This window comes from Eumetopias jubatus, unplaced genomic scaffold, assembly GCF_037043125.1.
Source record: "Eumetopias jubatus isolate StellerSeaLion01/CBP00866 unplaced genomic scaffold, mEumJub1_p1.0 scaffold_10, whole genome shotgun sequence".
NCBI classification, from domain to species: domain Eukaryota; kingdom Metazoa; phylum Chordata; class Mammalia; order Carnivora; family Otariidae; genus Eumetopias; species Eumetopias jubatus.
In genome coordinates, this window is record NW_028274816.1 from 39,238,562 (window position 1) to 39,264,876 (window position 26,315).

General features: G+C 62.3%; 1 protein-coding gene and 1 long non-coding RNA gene across 7 annotated transcripts; one reads left to right on the top strand and one right to left on the bottom strand.

Annotated features, from left to right (window-relative positions):
• Positions 1 to 28: 28 nt before the first annotated feature.
• Positions 29 to 26,303, bottom strand: GALNS (galactosamine (N-acetyl)-6-sulfatase). Of its 6 annotated transcripts, none has more exons than XM_028091085.2 (14): positions 26,116 to 26,301; positions 20,381 to 20,504; positions 19,807 to 19,881; positions 19,242 to 19,344; positions 16,622 to 16,765; positions 15,301 to 15,367; positions 15,093 to 15,220; positions 14,633 to 14,772; positions 12,441 to 12,544; positions 8,835 to 8,971; positions 7,940 to 8,042; positions 4,549 to 4,670; positions 2,636 to 2,753; positions 29 to 851 (listed from the first exon to the last, which is right to left on the bottom strand). In XM_028091085.2, the coding sequence occupies exons 1-14, from the start codon at positions 26,236 to 26,238 to the stop codon at positions 765 to 767; spliced, it is 1,575 nt and encodes a 524-aa protein (XP_027946886.1). In that variant the 5' UTR covers positions 26,239 to 26,301; the 3' UTR covers positions 29 to 764. The 6 variants fall into 6 exon arrangements, with proteins under 6 accessions (XP_027946886.1, XP_027946903.1, XP_027946934.1 ...); XM_028091102.2 differs by lacking the exon at positions 26,116 to 26,301 and adding an exon at positions 23,229 to 25,289; XM_028091117.2 differs by lacking the exon at positions 29 to 851 and having other exon boundaries at positions 2,642 to 2,817; positions 26,116 to 26,303.
• On the top strand, positions 23,043 to 25,410 carry LOC148163187 (uncharacterized). The gene is made up of 3 exons (XR_015769159.1): positions 23,043 to 23,474; positions 24,057 to 24,301; positions 24,701 to 25,410. It is a non-coding gene; the product is annotated as an uncharacterized LOC148163187 (long non-coding RNA).
• Positions 26,304 to 26,315: the final 12 nt, after the last annotated feature.

Here is a 26,315-nt window from a genome sequence, read left to right on the forward strand (position 1 = left end):
AACGTCCGCAAAAATATAGCTCTTAAAAAAAAAAAAATGCCTGTACCTTTATTCTAAAACTTTTCTTCAGAACTTCCCAAGTCTTACAACGGTGCAGCTTTGGCATCACAATCCCCGCAGGGACGTGAAAACCCCCCTCTACGGAAGGCGGCTACAAAGGCCTTCGGGCAGGGACGGGGAGGGTGCGGTAAGGTGGAAGCCCACCCCCGCTTGCCCGGGCCCCTCGCGGTAGGCCACACCGGGAGCCCAGGGGAGGAGGGTCGGCAGGGCAGCTGCCGAGGCACCGACTTGCCCCACAGGGTACTGGGGTCGGGATCCCTGAGGAAGGCGGAAGACCAAGGTCCCCACTGGACCAGGGGGGCCTTCCTTGACTGCTGTCACGATCCCCTCCAGGTTCGCAACCCCACCATGGAGGGGTGCAGGGGGACCCTCTGCATATAGGACCGAGGGGCCAGCACAGGACTGGCACGGCCGACCGTGACAGCGAGACTCGGGTCGCAGCCACGTCCTCTGGAGCCTGGGATGGAGGCAGGACGCTGGAGGAAGCCAGAGGGCAGCATTCAGCTCTGGGGCTGGGGTCACCGTGGCAGGGTCAGCCGGGCCAGGGGGGCTGAGAGACGCCAGGACTAGGTCTTGGGCACGTGGAGCCTTGCAAGTCCTGCTGCTGGCGGCAGAGGAGGTGTGTCTGGTGTGGGCAGGGCCGAGGGCAGCGGGGCTCCTCCAGCGCGGGAGCCCTGAGGCAAGAGCCCTCCCGCCCACAGGTACTAGTGGGGCCAGGAGCACTTCTCCGGGATGGACTCCGGGGGCGTCAGGCACTTCCCTAACTTTTCACAGCCTGGGGGCGCCCAGTTCTGGCAAAGAGAAGAGAGAACATGAAGTTGCTCTGCGCCCTTCTGGGCTCAGTAGTGGCCGACTCCTGCCCTGCCCCATCGCCTCCTTGGCCTCAGGGTGAGGAGCCACGGCCGGGCAGCCACCGGCCCTGCTGTATCGCCACGTTTCAACAACAGCTGACTCAGGAGGGTCCTTACAGCCTGCTCAGGATCATCCACACAAAGCTCTCTGATCGTCAGCTGGGGTCACAGCTGGCCTGTTTCAGGGGAGCCCCTTGGCGGGGCACGTGAATGTCCACACTTGCTCTATATGGCCGTATTTCTCCCGGTCCAGAGGAGGGAGCCTTCCTTGTTTCGCCCTGTCCTCCCACTGCCCATGGGGTGTCCCTGTGCCTTGGTAGGGAGACTCAGAATCACCCTGGGGGCACTCCCCCCACAGGGGGCCTCAGAAGCTGTTGCTGAATCAGAACATCAAGGGCAGTGAGAACCTGGCGAAGGTCTCTCCTGCCCTGCATGGCATCACGTGGCCTCTGGCTGCCCATGCAGGGTGGGGCCGGCCGCTGGGGCAGGGCAGGCTTTGGGTAAGGAAGCTATTCTCAACGTTGGACGCAGAGCAAAGTGACAGAGCGTGTGCAGGATTCAGACTGCCAGTCTGGGAGGCTGGGGAGAGCGAGCACCCATGCTTCTGGAGGCTGACCCACACTGCTCTGGTCTGCCTTCAGTTCACTTGTGGGATTTGCGGGGGAGGGCTGGTCCCCCAGTTTCTCCGGGTTCAGGGGTCAGCCAGCTGCAGCAGCACCCCAGCCAGGTCCCTCCACCCTCACATCTGCTACGTCTGCACGCGGTGAGCAAGGACGCTGCCACCTGGAGCCCCAGCCTGGGCAGGCACCACATGCATTTGCTGACAGAGGGCATGCTGGGGGTGGGGACAGCTCGCTTTCACAGAAAGATTAAAAACGGGGCTTGGAGTGGGCATGGGGGGTGCTCAGGCTCCTTGGACCCCAGGCACCTTGGTGGTCCTGAGACAGGGACCCTCTGCGGCACTGCTCTGAGTTCACAGGGCGGACCCGCCCCTCTGAGGGAAAGAGGCAGCCCTGCTGGCTTCTGCCCTGAATGTCCTTCTGTGGGGAGCCTCAGGACATGAAACCCCAGGTGTGGACAGCAGAGACAAGGCCGCCCCCACACTGGCCCTGGCTAACGAGGCAGCCTTCGTGCCCAGCGCCCGGAAGACGCTGCTAATGCCCGACTCGGTCTTCCTAGCACATGCCCCGCCACGCCGCACCGGCTCCTCAGCGCAGGCTGGAATCCATGTGGCAGCTTCGACATGCTCAGCTGCTCTCCAAACCACTGTCTGCGGGCCGCTCGGGGACAGGGGCCATCCAGATGGAACGCTGGGCTACGCCATCCCGACGGTGCTCGGTGGGTTTTGGGGTACGGCCAAAGGTTCTGACACTGGGACAGCAGAGATCACCCATCTTTGTGGAGCGGGGTGCCCCACACACAGTTATAGGGACAGGCCTTGCAGGCGAGTGCCCACGGGGTTCCAGGAGGTCTGTCCCTGACGGGACCTTCAGCCATCAGCCCAGAGTATCCACGCCTGCAGAGGAGCCAAGCGACCCCCTGCCCCACCTGTGAGGTCTGTGCCAGAGCAGCAGGACAGAAGGGGGGCTCGAGCCCACAGCCCCAGCAGCCTCCGGAGGCACAACAGCTCCAGTCTATGGGTGAGGGTCTGGGGTGTGCAGACGTCACACAGCCCCAGGGACACCCTCCCAGCATCGGCAGCCCGTGGCGTATCAAGCACTTACCATGACGGCCTGGTTGCACATGTTGAGCTGGGGCTGTCCAGGGACCAAGGTCTTCTGGTGCTGCCGGACAACCAAGGTGACCCCGCGAAGGGCATCCAGGTACTCAGTGCTGGCAAAGCTGGAGGCAAGAGGGCCAGGTCACTGAGGGAGGGAGGCCCCGGCAGGCCATCGAGGTAGGCCACCTAAGTAGGTCGGGAAGAGGCCTGGGGAGTGAGGGATCCCTCCCTGATGGAGCCGCCAGCCAGCGGCCCCCACCTCTATGCCCTGTGCCCAGGAGTAGGCGTGCACCTCGAGAACCTTCCCCACAAATGAGGCTGCGGGCACAGCGGCCACGACTCCTGCCTCACCAGTCAGGGCCTGAGCCCCGGCCAGCACCACCAAGGGCACCGCCAGGGTCACGCGCACCCCCGAGCAGACCCAGATCTCTGCAGGCTACTAGCACCTTCGGCTTTCTCGGTCCCTCTGGCCCAGATTTGTGTAGCGGAGCAGTGGATCCTGCCCTGCTCGCCACAGTCTCTGGATCTGCAACTGTGGCACTCCCAGGTCAGCTCTGCTCCTCAGGCCCTCTACCCTGTCCGGCAGGCTGTGCTCACTGCACACAACGCCTGCAAGCTTTTCAGAGCAGGTCTCAAGGCCTGTGTCAAGTCTTTCCACGATTCTCTGGCCAGACGCACTGGGAAGGGCCGGCTTAAGCTAGGTTCAGCAGTCTCATCGGCAAGGTCTGCCTGGGTCTCCTTGTCTGGAGCATGGGCACAAGTGTGACGGGGACACGTGTGACTTCTGGGGGACCCTGGGGGCAGTCAGGCTCCTCCAGAAATCGGGCCCTGCCATCCATTCCCATGGTCCTGCTGGGTCTTGGCTCTGAAGTTACTTCCAGGGGCAGGAGGGGGGCTCAGACTGCTTCCTCCCAGCCTCCTCCTGGTCTAGCTTGATCCCCAACCACACTCACACGTGGCCCTGGGCTCCAAACCTGTGGTTGGTGACAACCGCAAGGGTCTCCCAGCTCCCACCTGTGAGTGTCCTGGCGCGTCCGTAACAGATGGCCCCAGACTGGGGCTTAGACCACCGGAACCTCTTCCCTCCCAGTTCTGGAGGCTGGAGTCTGAGATCCAGGCAGGAATGGACCCACCCCTTGGGAAGCTCCAGGGGTGCCTTGGCACTTATCATGTCCCTTCATCTCTGCCTCTGTTCTCATGTGGCCTCTCCCGTGTCTGCGTCCCCTCTTCTGTCTCCCGTGGATACTCTCATTGGAGGTAGGGCCACCCTAATCCAGGACAACCTCACTTTGACCCTCACCTTAACTACCCCTACAAAGTCCCTACTGCCAGTAAGACCACGTGTGAGGTTCCGGTGGATGCAGGTGTGGGCACACCTGTTTCTTTCCCAGGGTCCCGGGCCTCAAAGCTGGACAAAGGTCCCAGGCAGTGTCTCAAGTGTTCTGGATGGCACGGCAAGGCCCCGTCCCAGAGCCTCACTGGCAGGAGCCCCTGGGTGGATCTTCCCAAGCTGGTGCTGCCTGCCATGCACAGAGCTTCTTCGTCCACCCCACACCCGGACCCTCAAGCCCCCAGTGCAGCCGTCCCTGAAGGCAGCCCAGGTGGGGGTCACATGGACCCGTGGGAGAGGGAGACAGATGGCAGGCAGATGGGAGCACCCGAGGAAAGCAGGCCACGCAGGGCACAGTGCTGGAAGAGGCAGCGCTGGCCAAGGCAGACACCAGAGGACAGGCCTGGAGCACCTGTTGGGGGCAGGAGGTCCCCGGGTGTTGCTTTGTGCTCTTCGGCGTCTCCAAGAGCTCAAGACATGCATTTGACTCTTTGGTAACACCCAGCCCGCTGGTGAGCACCTGCACTTGGTTGGGCCCAGCCAACGTCTTCTCAGCAGCCCAAAGGCCTCCCCATGCCCTGGCTCACCTGAGGGGGTACCTCTCCCCCGGGTCTCGTCCCAGGTGGAAGATCAGGGGCAGCTTTGTGTGCTCCTCCTGTGTGTGGGTGGTGACTCCAGAGACATTCTGCCCGGGGCAGAAATCAACACCCTGAAACGAGAGGCCGGGAGGGTGGTGAGGGCTGTATGCATGCACGCGCATGTATGCGTGTGTGCACCTGTGTGTGCCTGCGTGTGTGCGTGCGTGCGCCCGTGCCCCAGGAGCCCAGACAGCAGTGGCCATGCCATGCCCCGCAAGGCAGGAGCTCCCCATTCCCGTGTGCTGCGTCCCAGGATGCACGAGTGAGTGCTCTGGGGCTGAGCGCGATGGAGGAGGCCTCCTGTAGGATGACGTCTTTCCCACATCCCTGGCCTCGAAGTCGCTGAGCGCTCACGTCTGTGTTTTTAGTACCCCAGTGTACCCCTTTTGGGGGGGATGGCAGGTGACTCTTTAAAATGTTTTTGGGGTACCTGGCTGGGTCAGTTGGTGGTGCATGTTAACTCTCGATCTCAGGGCTGTGAGTTTGGGCCCCACGTTGGGTGTAGAGATTGGGTAAAAAATAAAATCTTGAAAAAAAGAAAAAAAAAGTGCTACCGCTTAAACAAAATACATGAACTATTTTAGCCCATCTGGGAGCTTCCAGGACAAAGCCACCCCACCTGGTCTGCCTCCTGCAGCCGCAGTGCTCCGTGCTCAGCACTCCCGGAAGGCTCCTGGGCCACCTCGGAGGCCAGGGAGAGACAGAGGCCCATGGCGGCAGCCTAGACGCCCCGGGAACAGCAGGGACTGAAACGGACCCTGCTGCGGTCACGTCCGCGGACAAAGGAGAGCAGATCGCGTGCATCATACAGGCCCAGCTCCGCACCCTCCCCAGGCCACCCCTGCCCTCGGGGGTCCTCTTGTGGGGGGGGCAGCTTCAGCTTCTGAGGTCCGCGCGTGGCGTGAGCACCTGGGATGGCCTTGGGGCTCCCTCCCAAAGCTGCTGCGCTCGCGGCCTGGAGCTCTGTCCCCAAGGCTTGCAGGCTGCAGGACTCCCCGACTTGGAAACAGGAAAAGCCGGAATCCTGACGCCCCGGTGAGCCCAGGGCCCCACAAGCAGCTTGGCTCCAGGCTTCAGCCAACACAGGACACGGCTTACAGGGGCTGGAGAGGTGGCTGTGACCTGTGCACGTGAACCCCAGAACTGGGGCCTGGGGGACAGACGTGTGCCACTCGCTTCTCAACCACGAGCAACTGGAAGGCTTTCTGCAGGCCCCAGTGCAGTCAACGGGCAACCCCCCTGTGTGTGACCCCCACCTCGTGTCTGCCATGGACAGCTGGTCAGTGGAGCAGGTAATATTCTGCTTTTCAATAAAGCAGGAAGGTAAGGAACCCATGAAATTTCATTTATCTGCACCGAGCTGTGATTCTTGAATCGGTGGCTGGAAAAATAAGGAGAATCGAAGATGGAGAGGGCAGCCAATGACGGATGCCCAAGTGGGTTCCAAAGTGGGCGACCCCTTGACCGTCTGGGCGCAGAAGTGCTGGAGAACACGTATCGACAGTGGGAAAACCACCACTTCTAGCACAAAAAGGCCGGTAGCTAACGGTCTAGACAGAACACACAAGTCCTCATTTGGATGCAAATCAAATACACTATTTAATTAAGATGCTGCTAATTTGCACAGAATTGCCCTTACGACAGCTGTCCCGTGAGGGAGGGCGTGCCCATGGGGCATCAGAGCCGAGCCAGCTCCAGTGGCCCCTTCTCCCTTGGAGCCCAGCGCTCTGCGCAGAGCGGGGCATGGGGAGCGGGGCACACCTGCCCCTCCGTAGCCCTGGCCCCTGGAGCCCTGCACTCAGGTAAGTGTGGGACGTAGTCCAAAAGTGCAGAAGGTCACGTGCACATGTGTACCCCACTCCTGCTGTGCTCTGGGCTGGCACAGGGAAGCTGGTCCCTCCATCCTCCTCTGCCCTCCCTGCTCAGCCAGCCCCAGGGGAATGGAAAAGCCTGACCTGGGGTGTGGCCGGGCCCCAGGAACAAGGGTACAGCTGGGAAGCTAACAAGGTCCATGCGGGTGGTTCCCAAGCCAGGACCACAGACCCGCACACCCTGGCTGACACGTATCCCCAGGCCTGTTGGTGGTTCCCAAGCCAGGACCACAGACCCGCACACCCTGGCTGACACGTACCCCGAGGCCTGTCCCTCAGGTTGGGAGCCTGCCCGGGCCTGGCTGTGCCCCAGCAGGGCAGGCCCATGGCTTCTGAACAAAGCTGCCCGCAGCATGTCAGCACCTGGAAGGGCTGGGAAGAGGTGGCCTGCCATCCCCCTGGTGCTCCAGGAAGCAGCCGATGGCCGCGGGGATGCTGTCACCCTTACCTCTTGGGCCCTTCGCACCCTCACATGCCCCCTGGGTCATAGTGACCCCTGGAGGGAGAAGGGTCGTCCGCCCACTCCCCCACCGGGCAGCTGCCCCCCAGGCAGAGACTCCCCTAACCTCTATACAGAGGAGAAAAGAACTGTGTGCTTCATCTGCTGAGAACTCAGAAGCTATGCCAAGCAACAACCCCAAGGGAGAGGGAGCCCCGTGTCCGCAGGCGGGGACGGCCTCTCCCGGTATTTCCTGGCCCACCATAAACACAGGACGGGTCACTCGGGGAGCTGCTCCACCTGCAGAACCTTCTGCACTTTCCCAACACCCTTTCTGAAAGAAGCTCCCCCAGCTCTTCCGGGTTTCGGCCCGCGTGGAAGCTGGCACGGGTCTCATCTGGGCCGGGGCTCACTGGACCCTGACCCAAGGGGCCCCAAGAGCCTGCAGGCCCAGGGAGCCCCAGGGAGGCCTGACGGGCGGCTGCTCCCGTGCCACCTGGACAGTGGGGCCGGAGAGAGAAGTGAGACCACACAGCCGCCCCCAAGCCCACAAGGCCAGGCTCTGGGTTTTTGGGTGCTCCTATGACCTCTTAGCCTCTGAGCACCTAAAGGGCAAAGCACGTGCAGCCCTGCCTGATAGGAGATGGGGTACCAGGTGCTCCGGATGGCTGAGATTATACCTGAAGAAAGGACGGGCTCGGCTGCGGGGAGGGAGAGCAGGTGCGGGGACCCTGGCCACAAGCTGGGAGGGCCGGGGGCTGCCTGGAGGAGGCTGGTGCCAAGAGTGCAGGCCAGGGGACAGGGCTCTGCCATGCCCTTTACTAAGAGTGTTCTGGTAGAGGTTGGGGCTTGCTGCCATAGTGAGTCTGGAGGCCCACCGGTAAGGTGGTGAGCACGAGAGCCCTGTAGCCACCAGCCCTCTGCAGAGGCCTCTGGTCCCGACCGCCTGTTGGCCTGCGCTGTCCAGAGCTGTCCTCCTAAGGACAAGGTGCTGGGGGTGCAGAGTCCACGGCACCCCAAGCCCCCTTACCTGTCTGAACTCCTCCCAGGAATTGGTCCAGGTCCAGAAGTGGGCCTTGTACTGGCCAAGGGTGACTGCCATCAGTGTGTTGCCACGATAATAGAATATTGGTCTATTGGGGAAGAAAGGAAAGGGTCAGGAAACACAAGAAACTTGTGGGCGCACAGTTATGTTGACACGTTACAGAAATGACCATGCTGGGCTCAGACTGGGCACAAGGGTGAACAGGTCCACCAGGCTGTGAGGGGTGAGCCCCATGGTCGGTCCCCTTCGCTCTCGGCCCTGGGGGTGAAGCTGGCGGCAGGAGGAGAGCGGCTCTAGCCCTCACCTTGGGGTCAGACAGCCTGCTAAGACCACCACCACCTGCACCCCCTCCCCACCAGTAAACCAGCTCTTGTCCAGAGTTCAAGACACAAAAGACAAACAACGCTGAAAACACCTAACAATACTGTCTCATCCGCACCCTAAAGCCAAGGCCGCGGGCGGCTCTGAGGACGGTGGGGCTGCCTCCCCTGCTACACGACTTAGTGTTTCAGAATTCACATCCCTGGGAACCTCGTCTTGTTTGAGCAGAACAGCAGCTGGTCTCAAGCCAGGGAGAAGCTGAGTCTGGACACGAAGGATCCAGCAGGGGTGGAGCCCAGGACGGGGCCGGGCTCTGGGGTCTGGATGGCTGGTAACTGGGGCAGAACAGTCTGTGCTCCCTCCCGCATCCTTCTGCCCCGAGTGCTGGGCCTGGATGTGCCCCAATGCCCCAGGTGCTGGGAACGGTCTTGGAGGACCAGGGCACTTGCCCCTCATGTCCTCCTCCTGCCCCGAGCCAGCTGGGGGAGGAAACTGCTTTGTCAGCGAGGCTTGGCTCTGTCACCTGGTGCTGGGGGGCCAGTGCCTGGCTGGAACCCACCTGTCTGTCAGCTGGCCCCACAGCATGGCGGGGAGCAGGTCCAGGCCATCGATCACCCTGTCACTGGGCGGCACCAGGCCTGCGAGGGACAGGCTGGTGGTGAAGAGGTCCATGACGCTGCCCAGCTGGTGGCTCACCTGAAATGACGGGACGGAGGTGCACTCAGGATGCCCTGCGCTGACCAGATGGCAGCCAAGGCTCAGGTCCCCGGGCATGGGCCCATCTGCTGCCCAGCCAGGGGCACACGGTCACACCCCCTTCAGCGCACACACACAGGGACAGAGACCCTCCCTGCCCGATGTCCACATGTGGGAGCACACACCCTGGCCCCGGCTCCTTCCTCTCGGCCCTGCCCTTGCAGCCTCACCCTGCTCCAGGCTGTCCTGGAGCCCCTCATGTCCTTGAGAGTCAGACTGGAGCACACGGGGCCACCACACTCACTCTCCCGCCTCAGGACCCCACAACGGAGGGACAAGCCCCCTCCCTAGGAGACTGGCTTTGCGAGGTTAGGGCCGAGTGTAGAGTCACACTGTCCCATCCCCAAGTCCCAATCCTTCCGTGGTGACTACAAATCGGAAGGAGACAGAGGTGAGGAGAGGGTGCAGGAAGATGCTGGCGGGGTCCAGCCTGGTGAGGCCGGCCCCCTCTGAGCCCGTCTGTCACCACTACTTGAACACTGAGGTAAGAGCACAGGTGGAAAAAAGACCCGCGAGGCCCAGAGCAGCGCAGAAGCAGGGGCTGCGGGCTGGGGCCGTCGGGAGGGCCCAGAGACTACCCGGGCCCAAAATGCACGGTCTGACTCCATGCAACCAGCAAGATGGGTCTGAGGAAAGCAGCGCTCTCGGCCAAGGGCCGCGTGCTGGTCCCCATGGATACACGTCTGCTCCCCTCATCTGGAACCCGCCCGGTCCCTTCATCCCACCATACAGCTCAGCGGCCTGGATCTGGGGGTGAGGGCCAGGTCGGCGGGGAGGCCCGGAGAGTCTGCTGGCAGGCCTAGCGAGGCAGGCATCCCGTGTGCACGCGGTTGGCTGGGACCTCCAGCCACTGCTTCCCACGCCCTGGATCACGTGTGGACACACACAGGCTGTGGCTGCTCGCGTCGCAGGTTCTGCGGCCCAGTGTGGGGGAACGGGAAGGCAATGTTTGACTTAAACCTTCTACGGAGGTTCGCGGGGGAGAGGAGGTGGAGGCCAATGGCATCACCTCATTGCCACGGCTTCTCTCCCTTGCCACTTTTTTTGGACAAAAGAGAAAAAGAAAAAAAGAAATCTAAATATTTTAACTGCCTGGGAAAAACAAATGGAGAAGAGAGACTGCCGTGTGGGTGGCATGGTGGGGTAGAACAGGGTATCTGATGTCCTCCTTGTGCGCACAGGACGGCTGGGAACACACAAACTCTTCCTGAAGGACAGAAACTCTCAACACGCATGACGTCTTTAAGAAAAAGCAGTCCATCTGCTGTGGGCACGTGGGTGTCCCTGCTGGTGCTACCACCACTCCCAAGACTCCACTCTGCAACAGTCACCCTGCCAGGCGTGAGGGGGGCTGAGTATTTGAACCTGCTGGACACACGAGAGTGGTTCAATAAAGTCCCGCCGTGGTCATCACAGGGCACAGGCCTCATAACCTGTCGGCTTCAATTTCAGCGTGTGCCATGGGACACAGCGCAGGGAAGGCCACACGGCTCTGTTTGGCATGCTCTCTCCTCCAGGGAGCAGGGCCCAGAAGGGTGGGGAGCCAGGCGGATGAGCGGTGGAGGGGGATGATCCCAAAGGCTGGAGCCCTCCCTAGGGAGACAGGTCCCCACGGAGATGGTCCTGGAGGAAGAAGCTGTGGGGGAGCCAGGGGAGGAGGGTGGGCTCCATGCCCCACACCTGGGGCCTGCTCCCCACTCTGCCACCTGACAGCCAGCAGTCCCGACAAGTGAGTTCCTCTCCCGGGGCCACAGTTTGCTAACATGTAGCATGGGAGTGGTGGTGACGGTGGTGATGGTGGTGATGATGATGATGATGATGTGATGGTGGACAGAACAACACCCACCCCCTACTGAGGTCCACGTCCCAAACCCCGGACCCTGTGAACATTTACTTACACGGTAAACAGGAAATCAAAGCTGCCAAGCAGCTGGCCTTAAAACAGGAGCTGATCCTGGATCCCTGGCAATGGCCAAGGGGCCAGAGCCAGAGGGACGAGGGTCACTGCGGGGCCCTGACCGTGGACAGTGGCTGGGGGGCCAGAGCCAGAGGGACCAGGGTCACCGCGGGGCCCTGACTGTGGACATGACCGGGGGGGCCAGAGCCAGAGGGATGAGGGTCACCGCGGGGCCCTGACCGTGGACATGACCGGGGGGCCAGAGCCAGAGGGACCAGGGTCACCGCGGGGCCCTGACCGTGGACATGACGGGGGGGGGGGCCAGAGCCAGAGGGATGAGGGTCACCGCGGGGTCCTGACCATGGACATGACCGGGGGGCCAGAGCCAGAGGGATGAGGGTCACCGCGGGGTCCTGACCATGGACATGACCGGGGGGCCAGAGCCAGAGGGATGAGAGTCACCGCGAGGCCCTGACCGTGGACAGTGGCTGGGGGGCCAGAGCCAGAGGGACGAGGGTCACCGTGGGACCCTGACCGTGGACATGACCGGGGGGCCAGAGCCAGAGGAACGAGGGTCACCGCGGGGCCCAGACCGTGGACAGTGGCTAGGGGGCCAAAGCCAGAGGAATGAGGGTCACCGCGGGGCCCTGACTGTGGACATCACCGGGGGGCCAGAGCCAGAGGGATGAGGGTCACTGGGGGGCCCTAACCGTGGACATGACCGGGGGGCCAGAGCCAGAGGGACGAGGGGACGTTCGACTGGCCGTTGCCGGCCTGGACGGTGGAGGGAGGGGCCGTGGGTGCCTGGAGAAGCCGGGAAAGATGAGGAAATGGATCCTCCTTTGGACCCTCCAGAAGCTGTGAGCCTGGCCCAGGAGGCCTGGCCGGTCTTCCAACCTCCAGCCCGAGTGGATGAGGATGCTGTGTAAGCCACTGAGCGTGGCAACTGTGACAGAAACCGTAAGGTGATCCGTGTGCCTCGTGCTGTGGCTACGGGGGCTGAACTGATCGCACTGCTCTCTGGAGCACATAAAGGGGAGAGACCAGTCCAGAGATCATGGAGGAGTGTCTCCAAACATTAGCTCTGACACCCTGTATTTGTCAGGAGTCTGAACTGAGCCACCCAGTGAGAGAAGACCCTGTGTGCGGGTTCTCGGTTGAAGGAGGGACAGAGCAAAGGGCTCTGAGGGGCAGGAAAGGGCTGCCATCTCTGCGAGTGTGCCTGTGGAACCAGTGGCCTGGGAGACATGCTTTGTGGCCCAACAAGCTTTTAGAAACTCAGCATGCCCTGTGCCTTCAGGTATTTGTGATGTCCACTGGCACACTAAGGCTCTGACAAGTCCTGTAGGAAAGAAAATTGCTTAACTTAGCTGCACTCAGCGCTGCCACTTTCAGGGACAGGCAGCCTCGTCACCTGATGTCTCAGTGCCTGCCCCACGTACCCTTCACCAGCTACCTCCCGGTGCGGAGGGACTGGGAGTCTCACCTGCGTGAGCGGCTGACGTGACTCACCTGGCCTGCAGGGATTTTTCCGGGCCACCACGCGATCGCAGGCTCCCGCATCCCACCTTCAAACGTGGTCTGCTTCCCGCACAGAAAGGGGCCGTTGCTACCACCTAGGGAGACAGAGTCGTCACGCACCAGATGCCTACCCCGAGTCCCCAGGGTGGCGCCCACCCTGCTGACCACTCGCTTTCAGGAGGTGTGTCTGTCACAGTCTGCCTGCCACCTTCCTGGCCCCTCAAGGATGACGCTGCTGAAAGGACCAGCCAGAGTTCAGGCCTCAAGTTCAAGGTCACACGCCTGCAGATCGTGCGGCAGTATCGATCGCTGTGTCCCTAAGGCAGTGCGACCGCTCAGAAACGGACGTGACCACTGCCGTTAGCCAGAGCTGCAACACGGGTCCCAGGGAGCCTTGATAGGGCTCACGGCTGCCTGCAAGGCCCGTGTAACTCAGACATTCGCGTCTTCAAGCGTCCCCTGTGTGCGCGTGGGGAGTCTAATTAAAATGCGTCGGCCCCCGGGTCCCCTGGCAGGTGCTCCGTTGAGACCAGGGCAGGTTCTGTTTCTGAGAAGTCCCCCTGTGAACCACGCGTGTGGAAGGGCTGGGGGGCAGACGGCCCCGGCCAGGCTGGCTCGCTCCCAGAGCCCAGGACAAATGGTGCCCTGCTGCCGCCAGCACCAGCGGCCTGGGGCTCCTGCAACCCCGGCCCCCATGACAAACAGGAGGGTGTTCTCCCTTCTGAGCTGGCCCTGAACCCCGCCCCACGTGCGCGCGGGCAGAGCCGATGGAGGAGCGGCGAAGCGCGCGTCAGGGCAGAGAGCGGGCACAGGCAGACAGAACGCACACGGGAGAGAACGGCACGGAGCAGCGGGGACCGATGTGGCTCCTTCTGGGGGCTTCACGGGGCTCACAGGCGCTGACGAGGGTCCACTGCTTGTCCGCCTCTACTCCGCACGCTGTGAGGCGAGTATACGGATTCACATGCTTACAGCCAAGCACGTGGATTTTGTGTGGGTGAACCATTCCATGCTTTAGGCACGAAGATGGGACACTGAAGCCCAGGCCTGGGAGGCTGGTGGTCCCAGCGAGGGCTGGCCATCGGGGGGCTCTCGGGGCACTGAGCTGGGCAGGCACAGCAGGGACAGCGGCATCCAGCCGGCCCGGGGCCTTTGCTGGGAGGGAGGCAGAGCGCGTCGCCCTCACCTCTGGGATCATCAGCTGTACGGGGAGAGCCTGCCTGAGGACAAGATCCCTCCATGGGCCGTGGATGGCACCCCTTGGGACCCCAGACCAGCCAGGCCCAGACTCTGAACTGCTGTTCTGTCACCAACATGATGCCTTCTCAGCTTGAGCCCATCTGCCCCCGGAACACCGGCCGCAGGAGCCCCCCCTGACTGCAGGGTCCCCCAGCACCTCCCTACCCAGGCCTGCCCCCCTGGGGTTTCCTGCTCCCCGTGGCCTTCCTTCCAGAGCCCTCTGAGTGACTCAGGGCCCTGCTGAGGCCCGAGCCCCTTAAAGGAAAATGGGACGGGGCTCCTGGGTGGCTCAGTTTGTTGGGCGACTGCCTTCGGCTCAGGTCATGATCCCGGAGTTCCAGGATCAAGTCCCGCGTCGGGCTCCCTGCTCGGCGGGGAGCTGCTTCTCCCTCTGACCCTATCCCCTCTCATGTGCTCTCTCTCAAATAAATAAATAAAATCTTTAAAAAAAAAAAAGGAAATGGGACAAAGAGACATGCCACCATGGGGGGAGGGGGGCGACTTACAGGACACGAGGGTGGGACCTCCTTGCTCAACAAGATAGAACAGCCGGAGAGCCTGCTGAGCAGCCCCAGGGGGTCACGGCCCCGCGGAGATAACCTCGCTGAGCCAAGCCAGCACTGTGGGGTGGGGGGCTGGGTCCCTGCTCTCCTAGACACCACTTCCCATGAGGTCTGGAGACGCTCCAGCCTTTTAGGAGAGGAGAGTACTCCATGCAATGTGGGTGTTGGTGGGTGGCCCCTGCCAGTCTCCTGTGTGACAGTCTGTTCCTACTAGACTAGGGCCCCCAGGAAGGGAGCGGGCGTCTCCCTCATTGGACAGGCCCCAGGCTGGCCCCTTCACACTCTAACTAGGGTGGCTGAGTGGCCCTGATGGAGCCTCAGACATCCCAGGGTCCCGAGGGCAGCCCCATCCGTGGAGGCAAGGGTACGTGGAACACTGGCCTTGTTTAGGGGCAGAAATGAGGGCAGCGCCGTTGTCAGACGTGAAGAAAACAAACGTGTTCTCTGTGATCCTCAGGTCCCGAAGAAGGCTCAGGATTTTCCCAACACTGTCGTCGATCTCCCGGACAGCATCCCCGTACCTTGGGGAGAAAGGGCGTCAGTGAGCAGTGAAGTCACGGCTTCGATAACGGACAACACAACGGACTGGCTGAATTCAGAGAAGAGAGGAGGAAAAGTCCGGTTCCCAGAGCTAATCCAGGACAGAACCAACCACACGACGGCAACCCTCCTCCCACCAAGGCCGGCCTCATGGACAGCTTCGGGGAAGCACAGGGGCTGCTGTCTCTTTCCGTGAAGGGTAACTGAAGACATAATGGCACTGAGCACCCATTCCTGGAGGTAATCAAGCATGACTGAACCCTCCGGGTGGAAGTCCATGTCTCTACAACCAAGGACTCACCGCCCTCGCCGGCTGGTGCCCAAGAAGGGCCGAGAAGCATAAACAGGTGCGTGAGTGGCATCAATGGCCCAGTAGAGGAAGAAGGGGCGCTGAGCCGCCTGCTGCCTCTTCATGAAGTCCAGAGCTTCCTGAGGAGAAGACGCCACCTTCGTGTGCCCGGAGGCCAGCCTCCCTCACGTGGGGCCTACCCAGCCCACACTTCCATTACCTGCAAGTACACCTGCGTGAGGTTGGCTTCCCCAGTCTTCAGATTGATTGGAAATTCCTCATAGTATCTGAAAATAACATAAACCCAGACAAAAATTAGATCTTAGAAGGCCAAGAAAGCCTCCTTTTCTGTGATTTCACAGGCAAAGTTACGGGCCTCGTTCACGAGAAAGATGAAACGCAAACGTGTGTGTAAACGACACTGAAGCTGGCACTGCTTGGGAGGTCACGGGCTTGTCGAAGACGAGGCACCACAGCAGCCCGCCGTCTGGGAGGAGCAGCGTGTGAGGACAGGGAGGCTGGCAGAGGCGGGTGTGCGGCCACCCAGGGCCAGTGGCAGCTCACGGGGCATAGGCGCTCTAAGCTGGCCGTGTCTGCGTGGCGCCGCGAGCGTGCCAGGGAGCCCCGAACTACGCTTCCAACAGGGTGCGTTCTCTCTCAATGAGACTGTTAAGAAAACGCAAGGGCCTGACCCAGCTTTCTGGCCCATGATGCACAGCAAACTTCCACCAAGGGGCGCCTGGGTGGTTCAGTTAAGCGTCTGCCTTCGGCTCAGGTCATGTTCCCAGCGTCCTGGGATCGAGCCCCTCATCTGGCTCCCTGCTCGGCGGAGAGCCTGCTTCTCCCTCTCCCACTCCCCCTGCCCGTGTTCCCTCTCTCGTTGTCTCTAATAAACAAATAAAATCTTAAAAAAAAACAAAATTTCCACCAAGAATGTGAAACAATACAAAAGGAAGGAAGGAGGAAAGGAAAATCAAGCCACACGAAGCTGGAGACAGACCAGGGCCTGACCCCAGCGGGGCCATGCTGCAGGCTCCGTGAAGGCAGGCCTGCGGCCAGTCGGGCGCATGGGGAGCCACTTGGCTCAGACAGCGGAGCACTCCTGGTAGGCTCCCAAGGAAGGGGGCAGCCCCGTGGGCTCCTAGCACGCGGCCCACAGGCCAGCCTGGTGCAAACGGCCTCGAAGCCAGAGCCCAGGCCGCTCAACGGCTTCAGGAACCAAACCTCAGAAGCTAAACACGGTGCTGTGTAAACACACCTTGTTCAGGGGAGGGTCTCGGTTCTCATCGTATTCCTAACCTTTTCAGGGTTAAAGCCCCTGCAGGTGTGGCTCAAACAGCAACCCTAAGCCGAGGGTCCTAAAGCCACAGTCCTATAAACCACAGGCAGAACCGCCAGCTGACAAAGCCAAGTGCTGATGTGCTGGGACACCAGCGCTGGAAGCAGGTGGTTCCAGAACCTCCGTCCTGCTCCTAGGGCAGCACCAGAGGGTGGGGCTGGGCTCTGCTGTCTTCAGGGTGGGGAGGGAAGGGACCCGTTACCTGCCGACCATCTCCCAGTCCCTGTACACAGGGATGTTGGGCCTGGCCCTGTTGTCATAAGGTCCAAAGTGACAGTTGGGGGATCCAAACCACTCGTCGAATCCATGCTTCAGGGGGTGGAACTGAGGCCTGTGGCCCAGGTGCCTAGAAACAGGAACCCAGGACACTTTAGGGACCCCTGCTCAGAGGTACCCCAAAGTCCTGAGCATGGACAACTTCTCGCCTTCACAGAACATTTCAGGAAGCAAGTGTCCCTCCCGGGCCCTATGTGTGCGAAGCCCCAGGCACCCCGAGACCTCTTCCTCCAGGCAGGCACCAGGACCCCACTCACCCCCGTCGAAGCCGAGGGCCCTGGCCACATAGGGTGTCCAGGCACAGAGGAGCGCTCAAGCACCCCTCCGGAATGCTGGGAGGGGCTCTGCGGAGATACATGGTGAGCTATCTCACACCCGCCAGAACCCGCCCAGAACTCTGAATGCAGTCCCATCTCCATGCTCTGCTTCCTTCCTTTTTTCATGAGGACGGTTTTGTGGGTTCAGCTTTCTCTGGGACTGTGAGGAAGGAAATGTCTCAGGGAGGTAGTTACCAGCCTCTCAGGATAAGGTCTTTAAGAGCCTCTTCTCCCAATTACTGATAATCACGCCCCAAAAGATGGACGGGGGCCCTGGGTGAGCTGACCGCCCCAGCCTGGCCTCATCACAGACAGGGACAGCGCCAGGACCTGCCAAGGCTGCTCAGTGACCCAGTGCCCTGGCCCTGCACGGGGACAGGCATGCCTGCAGGATGACAACAGCCACGCTCCCCAGCCCACGCTCTCTGTACTACGGGCATCAGGAGCCCAGCACTCCCAGCCCTCACAGCCCTCCCTCTGCCAGTTCTGCCAACAGGAGGTGCCCATGGGAGGGGCCAACAGTCCCTGAGCACAGACCCCGTCTGCTCTTCAGAACGCACAGTGCAGGCAGATGGGGTTTTTCCACTCGGGCCACGGGCTCTTCGGTAGCAAGACAACCCCACTGGGCAGTGGGCTCACCCGTCTCTCATGGCCACACAAGCTTGAAAGCAGAGTCTCCCTGCTCTGCTGCTTCTGGGGAGGCCTTGGAACAGGTGGCCAGGGGGCCCACCTGCCTGCTCAGAGGTGCTCCCGTGGCTCGTGTGAATCCCCGGGCGCTGGTCACTCGGTCAAGGAGGGTGCAGTGTGGCGTAGTGGTGGAGGGTGGGCCAAGCGGGGCCAGAACCGAGGTGCCCAGTGACAGAGACTAAAAAGATGCCAGTAAGTGCGTTTCTCGGGGCCTCGGCTGCCACAGCTGGTTCTCAGACGCCCTGCCTCCCGACTGCCACGCGGCCAGCGTCGGCCTCCGGCCTCTGCGAACCCCTCCGGCCAGGAGCAGAAGCATCGGCTCTGCTGGGACTTCTCTCTCTGCAGAAACCTGTCAGCTCTGCGCTTTGAGCTTCCTCTCCGCGTCTCATGTCTGCCCGGGCTTGCTGCTCCAGTGTGGTCATGTCTCCCCAGCCACGCCAGCACCGGCCGAGAGGGGTCACACTGGCTGAGCACGGCATTCCAGCATGCCCACATGCACCAGCTCGGATGGCCTCTGCTTAACACAAACAGCCAACCAAGGCTAAGCTGTCAACTCAGAACAGCAGCGAGGCCAGCGCTGCCCTCAGGTGAGCAGGAGCAGGCGGCGGGCTGCGGTCCCCGGGACCAGGGCAGCTGGAGCGCTCCGCCCAGCCCCAAACTTGCTCAAGCGCAGAAGTCTGGCTCTGTGGCGCTGGGCTGGGAGGAAGAAGGTCAGGAAGTCCACAGCCCTGTAATGGGACCTGGCCGAGACTGGGACCCCCACCCTGGAAGCCGGCTGGACCCAGGGCAGAGCTGCCAGGCCAGGCATCACAGGGCCCTTCCCTTCCGTGGGCTCCACCCAGACACAGCCCTGGCTGGCCTCGCACCCGGCTTCTGCCAGTCTCCCCGGGCTTTCTGGGCACTGCCCGGGACTCTGCAGGCAACAAGCAGCCCCTCAGCTCTGCTCACTGCCACCACCTCGTCTGAGCACTGCTTGGCAGGATGGATCCCAACGAGATTCAGGAGCGAGGAAGCATTCATTAGGCAGCTCCTGGATCACCAGGATTCTCTAACGATTAGATTACTGTTCCAGTCTCTGTGGACCTCCCACGGCTGTGACTACTGTGTTGTGCACGGGACGCGGCCAGAGCGCTCCTCCTCGAGAAGACAATGCCAGCAAGGTGCAGAGGGGCTGAGGGCAGAGGGGCCATGGTGCAGGGAGGAGGTGTGGGGAGGGCTGGACATCACAAAAGGCTCCCCGGAGACGGTGGGCTTGCTCTCTTCCAAGAGCCCCACAGCTCGGGAAAGGGAGGAGAGAACGTGTGACCTTCACATCTTCCATCTGGGGCTGCACGTCTGGGGATCCCCGTTGAACCTGCTCACCGTGGCATGCACAGCACGCACGCACACCACGTGGCCTCTGTGGTCACAACTGCCGGGTCCGATGATCCCACACCAAGGGACTGTCCTTCACCTCCCGGCTGCCTCTCCGCTTCCCCACCAGACAGAGCCCCTGCGCTCGCCGGCCGGCTGTGCACACCCCACGGGAGCGTCAGGACTCACCACTTGCCCACAATCTTGCTGGCGTAGCCGGCCCGCTTCAGCAGCTCGGGCAGCAGGTGCTCCTCGTCCGGGACACCACCCACGATCTCCTGCGGCGTGTAAGCTGCAAGAGTAATGCAGGGTGTGCGCACACGGAGCTGGCTTCCTCTGCTTTCTACTCTGGAGCACGACTGTCCTGGCTCTGAGCACACTTTCCGCTCTGAGCCCCAGCTGCTGGGCAGCCCCGGGGACAGGAAGGCAGCAGGAAGGAGCGGTGCCTGTCCACCCTGTCCTTGGCAAAGCAGCGCCGGGAAGGAGACCAACTCTCTACCGAGTCCCCGAGAAGACCAGCACTAAGGCCACCTTCCTCTTCACTTACTTATGACGCACGGTTTCTGATGGAGGCCTGCTCTAAATGACGGGCTACACCCACACACAGCCTCTGAGCCTCGGTAACGAGCTGGTGCTCACTGAGCTGGCCCGCAGAAGCCGGGTCACACGTGAGGACGGTGGCAGACACCCCCTGCCCGCCCCAGCCCCCTCTCATCCTCCTGTGCTACGGGAGTTGCCTGCGTGTACCGCGTACCGTTTCTGGCATGGCCGTTGGTGGTGTAGAAGCCGTTGCGGATGGGCAGGCGTCCAGTGAGCAAAGCTGCCCGTGCTATGTAGAGGAAACAGAAACGTCACGAGCGCGCTGTCCCTCACTAGACCCACGGCCAGCTCCGCGAGGCTCCTGCTCCTGCTGGCGTCTCCAGAGAGCCTGGTGGGCACAGCGCCTGGCACGGCAGCTCTCATGCCCCACCCCCCACCGGCCTTCCCTCTCCTCCTTGGGGGAGCACGTAAGGAGTCTCCCCAGCATGAGTGGTTGTCCTGGGAGGAGAGAGCACTTGTCCTGAACCACCCACAGCCGCTCCGCTCCGGGAAGGAAAAGCAGGTGCCACAAGCAGTGATTTCTGCCTCCAAACCCCTGACAAGCTCCATGCCCTTGGTAGCCTGCGACAGCATGGAGTCCAGGTGCTCCAGACTGCTGGGGCCCCGATGGGAAAGGGTTAGGGCCGCACCCACCTGCCGGCCCTTCTGGTGCTCTGCTTGGAAGGAAGATGGGTGGAGCCCGAGTCCTGGTCCCCACTCCTTGCGCCCACGGGCCAGCCCCAACTTACATGGCGAGCACAGTGGGTTGGCTGAGTAGAAGTTTGGGAAAAGCATCCCTTCTGCAGCCATCTGGTCCAAATTCGGGGTTTCTCTGGAAGGTTCTCCATATACCCCCAGGTCGCCCCACCCCATCTGCAGAACACAGCATGGAGAGGTTGAACAAGCCTCCTTCCGTCTTGGGGGAGACGTGAGAGATAAGCTAGGAGCTGCCCACCTTGCGCCCCACAAGCCACAGAGCTCCCACCACACCCCCGTGCCTGGCGCGGGCTGCGGAGCGCCGTTAGCCGGCTTTGCTGCATGCGCCTGCTCAGTGGAGACACCCACGTGCTCGCCTGCCCCTCAGCCTCTGATGCTAGCATCTCTGGCTGACGGGGAACCAGCAACTCAGAACACAAACCTACGTACCACATCAAGAAGTAAGACCTCTGAAGTCTGTTGTGCAAACTCAGATTTGAAGACCAGCAGTAAGGTTCCCCACCAAGTGAAACACAGCATGGCCACACAACTGGGCTGTTCCCCTCCCAAGTCTACCCACGAGAATGGGAAATGAGCACCACGCAGAACTACACAAATACACGAGTGTCTGCAGAGGCATGACTGACGACAGCCCAGAGCAAATGCACCAGGCGTCCGACGGCGGCTCGGGGGACACAGATCACGGTCTATCCACGTGGTACTGGGCTGAATGTCATGTCTACTCAGAACCTGTGCACGGTCTCGTATTTGGAAACACAGGGGTAGGGGGCGCCTGGGTGGCTCAGTTGAGCGTCTGACTCTTGATCTCAGCTCAGATCTTTGATCTCACAGTCGTGAGTTCAAGCCCCGAGCTGGGCTCCATGCTGGTGGAGCCTACTTAAAAAAAAAAAGAAGGAACTGCCAGTATAATTAGCCTGGATGAAGACTCACAGATCCGATGGCTGTCCCCATCAGAACACGGAGAGGCAGGACGCAGACACAGGGGAGATGTGGGAGGGCAGGGGCTGAGGGACATGGCCACTGGCCAGGAGCGCCAGGAGCCCCTGGAGCTGGAGGCTGCAGGAAGGGCCGTCCTCTAGAGTTCAGGAGGGGCCGGCCCTGCTGCCGCCCTGACTTCAGACTCTAGCCTCCAGAACTGGGGCAGGAGAGACTCATTCCTGTTTGTGGTCCGTGGGGCTGCCCCAGGAAGCAGCAAACGCGCACTGAATGCCGCTGGGCTGGGGGAGCGCAGCACCGACTCGCTGGGAGCCAAGACACCGTGGGCCAGGACCAGACGTGAGGACCAAGTGCCGTGGGGTTCCGTTTCCGTGAAGGGCCAGGACGGGCAGGGCCAGAGGGCTGGGAGGTGGATTGTGGGAGCTGGGGGAGCGGAGGGAGGTGCCTGCCAAGGGGCACAGGGCTTCTTCTTGGGCCGACAGACACGGCCTGAAGTGGACTGCAGTGGCTGCACAGTGCGCTGAGCCCAAGAGACCCCACAGACCTGCCCATCTAAGCCAGTGAGTAGCCTGCTGCCTGCACGATGTCCCCACACAGCTATCAGAAAAGTGCAGGCACCCTCCAGGCCCCTGACTGCTCTCCTGAGTCAGCCAGCAGGCGATCCCTTTGGCCTCTCAGCTCTGGATTCCTCCGGGTGTGCTTTATTCTGAAGTCTCTGAAATGGCTGTTCTGTTGGCGACCACAGGCGCAAGCACGGAATAAGCCCCCGGAGGAAGGTGTGGCCACAGGAAGGATGGAGGCTAAGCCTGGGGCAGAAAAGGGATGCTGTCCCTCAGCGACAGGAGTCTGTGAGGCCCCGCACAGGGAGAAGGACCCAAATGCCCCAGTCGGGGGCGGGAGGGGCTGAGAGGGGCCAGAACCTGACCCAGCAGCCTGCGGTGCAGGTGGAGCGCACGCTGCCTCTGCCCCGAGGCCATGCGGCTCACTTCCCTTCCTGGGATCCGCCTTCCTTTCCCTAGAGCTGCTCACCACTGGCTGTGAGGGGTCACCCCAGGCCCTCAGACTCGCATCAACATGCATCGAAGGACATGCACGGTCCGCTCAGTGGCTCGGGCAGTTCAGGCTGGGGTCTCCGCCTGACAGGCCCACCAGCCACACAGGGGCTGCTTCTGTTTAGCCCGACTTCACATGCCCCACTCCTGCCGTGCAGATAAGGAACCAAGACCGAGCCAGCACCCGGGCACTTGGAAGTGGGCCTCTATCCCCCTGCCCACCAGCCCCGTTCGCTGTGGAGAAGGGAAAAGTCAGCTCCACCGAAGAAGAGACCGTGCTCGGCATCTTCTAAACCCATTTAACACCCATCTGCAGGGGACCCGTCTGGTCCTGAGCACACAGCAAGGAACGGTGAGACAACTGCTGTCCAGGCCCGAGGCCCCCGCGGCCAGAAGCCCCACCCTGGCCCGAAGCCCCCCAGCCCTGGCCTGTCTAGCGGGAGAGCCAGGGTTTCTATTTCTGCCCGAGTCACTGTGAGTGTGTTTTCTGTCAGTTGTCACCAAGAAGTCCGAACTAAGCTGCGTTTGCCAACCAGGACAAAAGTCTTCGAGACTTCTTCACATTTCGGCTGTTAAACAACCCCAAAGCCACAAGGAGGAACCTGCACAAGAGAGGCCCGGCCCCAGTCCTGGCCCTTCCGGCCGGCTGTTCCGGTCGCGGCTGCCCGACGTGGGGCGCCCAGGCGGGGGGGGGGGGGTGGGAGGAGCTGCCCATGAAGCCCCCTCAAGAAAAGCACTCCCAGGGCTGGTCCCGCACCACCACTCAGGACCTCTCGGGCCTGAACCAACGCTTTCAGCAGAAATACGATCTCCTGTACACATCTACGTTCTCCAGCAGTCCCATCGAAAAGGCAAAAGGAGAAAAAGGTTCATGTATTTTAACCCTGTGTACCCGAAATGCGATCATCTGAGCACGCCTTCAACCCGCAATGCTCCCGCCGCTAGTGAGGAAACGCAGCCGGCTGTACACCGCGGTCACCGCGGATGGGAGGAGAGGGCAGGAATCAGAACGGCCGAGCAGTTGCAGAGTCTGGCCTTCGCAAGGACACTGCTCCAAGCGGCCTCCGCGGGGCTCGGCTTGCAGAAGCCCGCCCCGTGGGCCAGAGGAGCACGCGCGCCCAGGACGTGTCGTTGACAGGTAAGCGAAGTCTCCCCGGCAGCCATGGGGGCAGGGTCTCCCGAGGAGCCCCCGCGCCTGCTCCAGAAGCCCCCCCTCTGAGCACGCTTACAGGAGTAGAGAAGCACGGTCACTGTTATCCCTGGGAAGCCGAACTACGAAAGATGTCCAGCATCTTTCACAATTACCACAGAACCCTTAACTTCCCGTAAGAAATCATTTTAATAATGAAGTTATTAAGTGAGAAATTTTATGCTCATTTTCTCGAACTAAGTCTTCGGAACCTGAGCGTCACAGGCAGCTCTCCTCCGTGCTGACCTGCCAGGACAGCCTGGTCCAAAGGCTCCCGTGAGGCTCTCTGCCGGCATTTTGGGGAAACTCTGAGCCATTCTTACTGGAAACGCTTCTGACTCTTAACTGCAGGGGGTCTCCACACCATCCGCTTCTTCGACTTCCCACAACCCAGTTCTGCCTCGTCTACCAGGAGCTGGCATCAGACCCCACAGGCCGGGGCTCGGTGCCACAGACTGGCCCCTCTGCAGACGCCAGCCGCAGGTCCCGGGCCTCCATACTCCTTTTTAATTTTTTCCCTCTTTTAAACAGAAGCTCCACACCCAGTGCGGAGCCCAGCGCAGGACTTGAACTCACAGCCCTGAGATCAAGACCTGAGCTGAGCTCAAGAGTCGGGTGCCTCACCAACTGCGCCCCCGAGGCCTCCACACTTCTGACGGAGCTCAACCATTTGCTGTGGCGGCTCACGGTACCCAGAATGCGCCGTACTTCCTATTAGCAGTTTGTCATAAAGAATGTGACTCAGGAACAGCAGACGGAAAAGATGCCCAGGCGAGGTGAGGGTAGGGGGAGTCACGCTGCCAGCAGATGCCATCCCTTAGGGTTTCGTGGAGGTGTCGCTGCAGAGGCAGGGCTGATTAAATCACTGGCCGTCGGTGATGGGACTCAAGCTCCAGCCCAGTGGCCTTCCCTAGAGGTCAGGGCCGCGCTGAAAACTCCTCTCTAACCATACCTCAGCCTCTCTGCTGACCTGTCCTGAAGCTCGCCAAGGGCCTCCACTACCAGCCAAGTCACATCGAAGCTCTGTTAGCATGGGGGGGTCCTTCCAAGGGTTTGAGGAGCGGACGCCGGGACAGGTGACGGGACCTGAGGGGCACCAAGCGCCCGGGCCCGCCCCTGTTCCTGCTCTACTCTGACACCTCACACGAAGTTCAGAACCTCCATTTCACTCCTAGCTTCTAAGGGTCAAGAGAAGAGGTGACAAAGTCACAGAGAGACAAATGAACAGCTCGGTCCCCTGCCAGGCATCCTGCTAACCTCTGCAGGGCCGATCCATCAGTGTGACCAGAGTGGCCACAGGCCTGGGGCTGCACACACACCCAGCAGCGGACACTCCTCCTGCTTCAAGTCTTCCCAGACCCAACAAAACCCGACCTATGGCCAGAATTCTCAGCCAGCCTGAGCAGCCGACCAGGGAGATGGCAACAGCCCCAGGCAGGGCACATCCTGGATGCCAAGAGCAGAGGGAAGTGACCTTCACGGCAGGCAGGCCCTGGGTCCCAGTCAGCTCTGCACTCCCTCCCTGCCCCAGATACCTGGGGCAGAGTGTGGGGGGGGATGGCAAGGTGACCAGGGGCTGCTGGAGAACTGGCCTGGGTCGCCACTCTGTCCTTCTGGAGTGGGAGAGACGGAACGGTGGAGGAGTCATTCCCTGCGCAGCCTAGACGTGACTACCTTGGTCCAGCTTTACCAAAGTAAGGCTACTGATGGCAGGGCCAGGAGCGCATGCCCCCCGCGGGTGCCATACAGCCCTCCCTCATGTCCTCCCCTATGGCCCATCTCCATAGGCCGCCCCAGCTACGGCTCCCCACCTATGACCCTCCCCCACGGCGCGCCCCCTAACCCTACCCTGTTCACGGCCCTTCGCCCCAGGCTGCCCCACAGCCGTCCGTCCCCGCGGCCCAACCTCCCCCGGCCCTCCCCCCTCCACGGCCCTCCCCCCTCCACGGCCCTCCCTCCCCCCGGCCCTCCCCCCTCCACGGCCCTCCCTCCCCCGGCCCTCCCCCCTCCACGGCCCTCCCTCCCCCCGGCCCTCCCCCCTCCACGGCCCTCCCTCCCCCCCGCCCTCCCCCCATCACGGCCCTCCCTCCCCCCCCCGCCCTCCCCCCTCCACGGCCCTCCCTCCCCCCGGCCCTCCCTCCCCCGGCCCTCCCTCCCCCCCGCCCTCCCCCCATCACGGCCCTCCCTCCCCCCCGCCCTCCCCCCTCCACGGCCCTCCCTCCCCCCGGCCCTCCCCCCTCCACGGCCCTCCCTCCCCCGGCCCTCCCCCGTCCACGGCCCTCCCTCCCCCCCCGCCCTCCCCCCATCACGGCCCTCCCTCCCCCCGGCCCTCCCCCCATCACGGCCCTCCCTCCCCCCCGCCCTCCCCCCATCACGGCCCTCCGTCCCCCCCGCCCTCCCCCCTCCACGGCCCTCCCCCCTCCACGGCCCTCCCCCCTCCACGGCCCTCCCTCCCCCCGGCCCTCCCCCCTCCACGGCCCTCCCTCCCCCGGCCCTCCCCCCGTCACGGCCCGCCCCACCAGGCCGCCCCCACGGCCCTCCTTCACCCAGGGCCCTCCCCGGGAGCCCGACCAGCGGCGGCCGCACTCACGTCGTCCATGAGCAGGAGCAGGATGTTGGGGGGCTTCGGGGCGCCCACGGCCCCGAGCCCAGCGGCGCGGAGCACCAGCAGCAGCAGCAGCCGCCATCGCGTCACCGCGGCGACCGGCGCCATGGCAACCGCGCCGGGCGCCTCCGAGCCCAGGCCGACGGCGGGCACCGGCGGGCGCGCGGGCGACTCTCCCCGCCGGG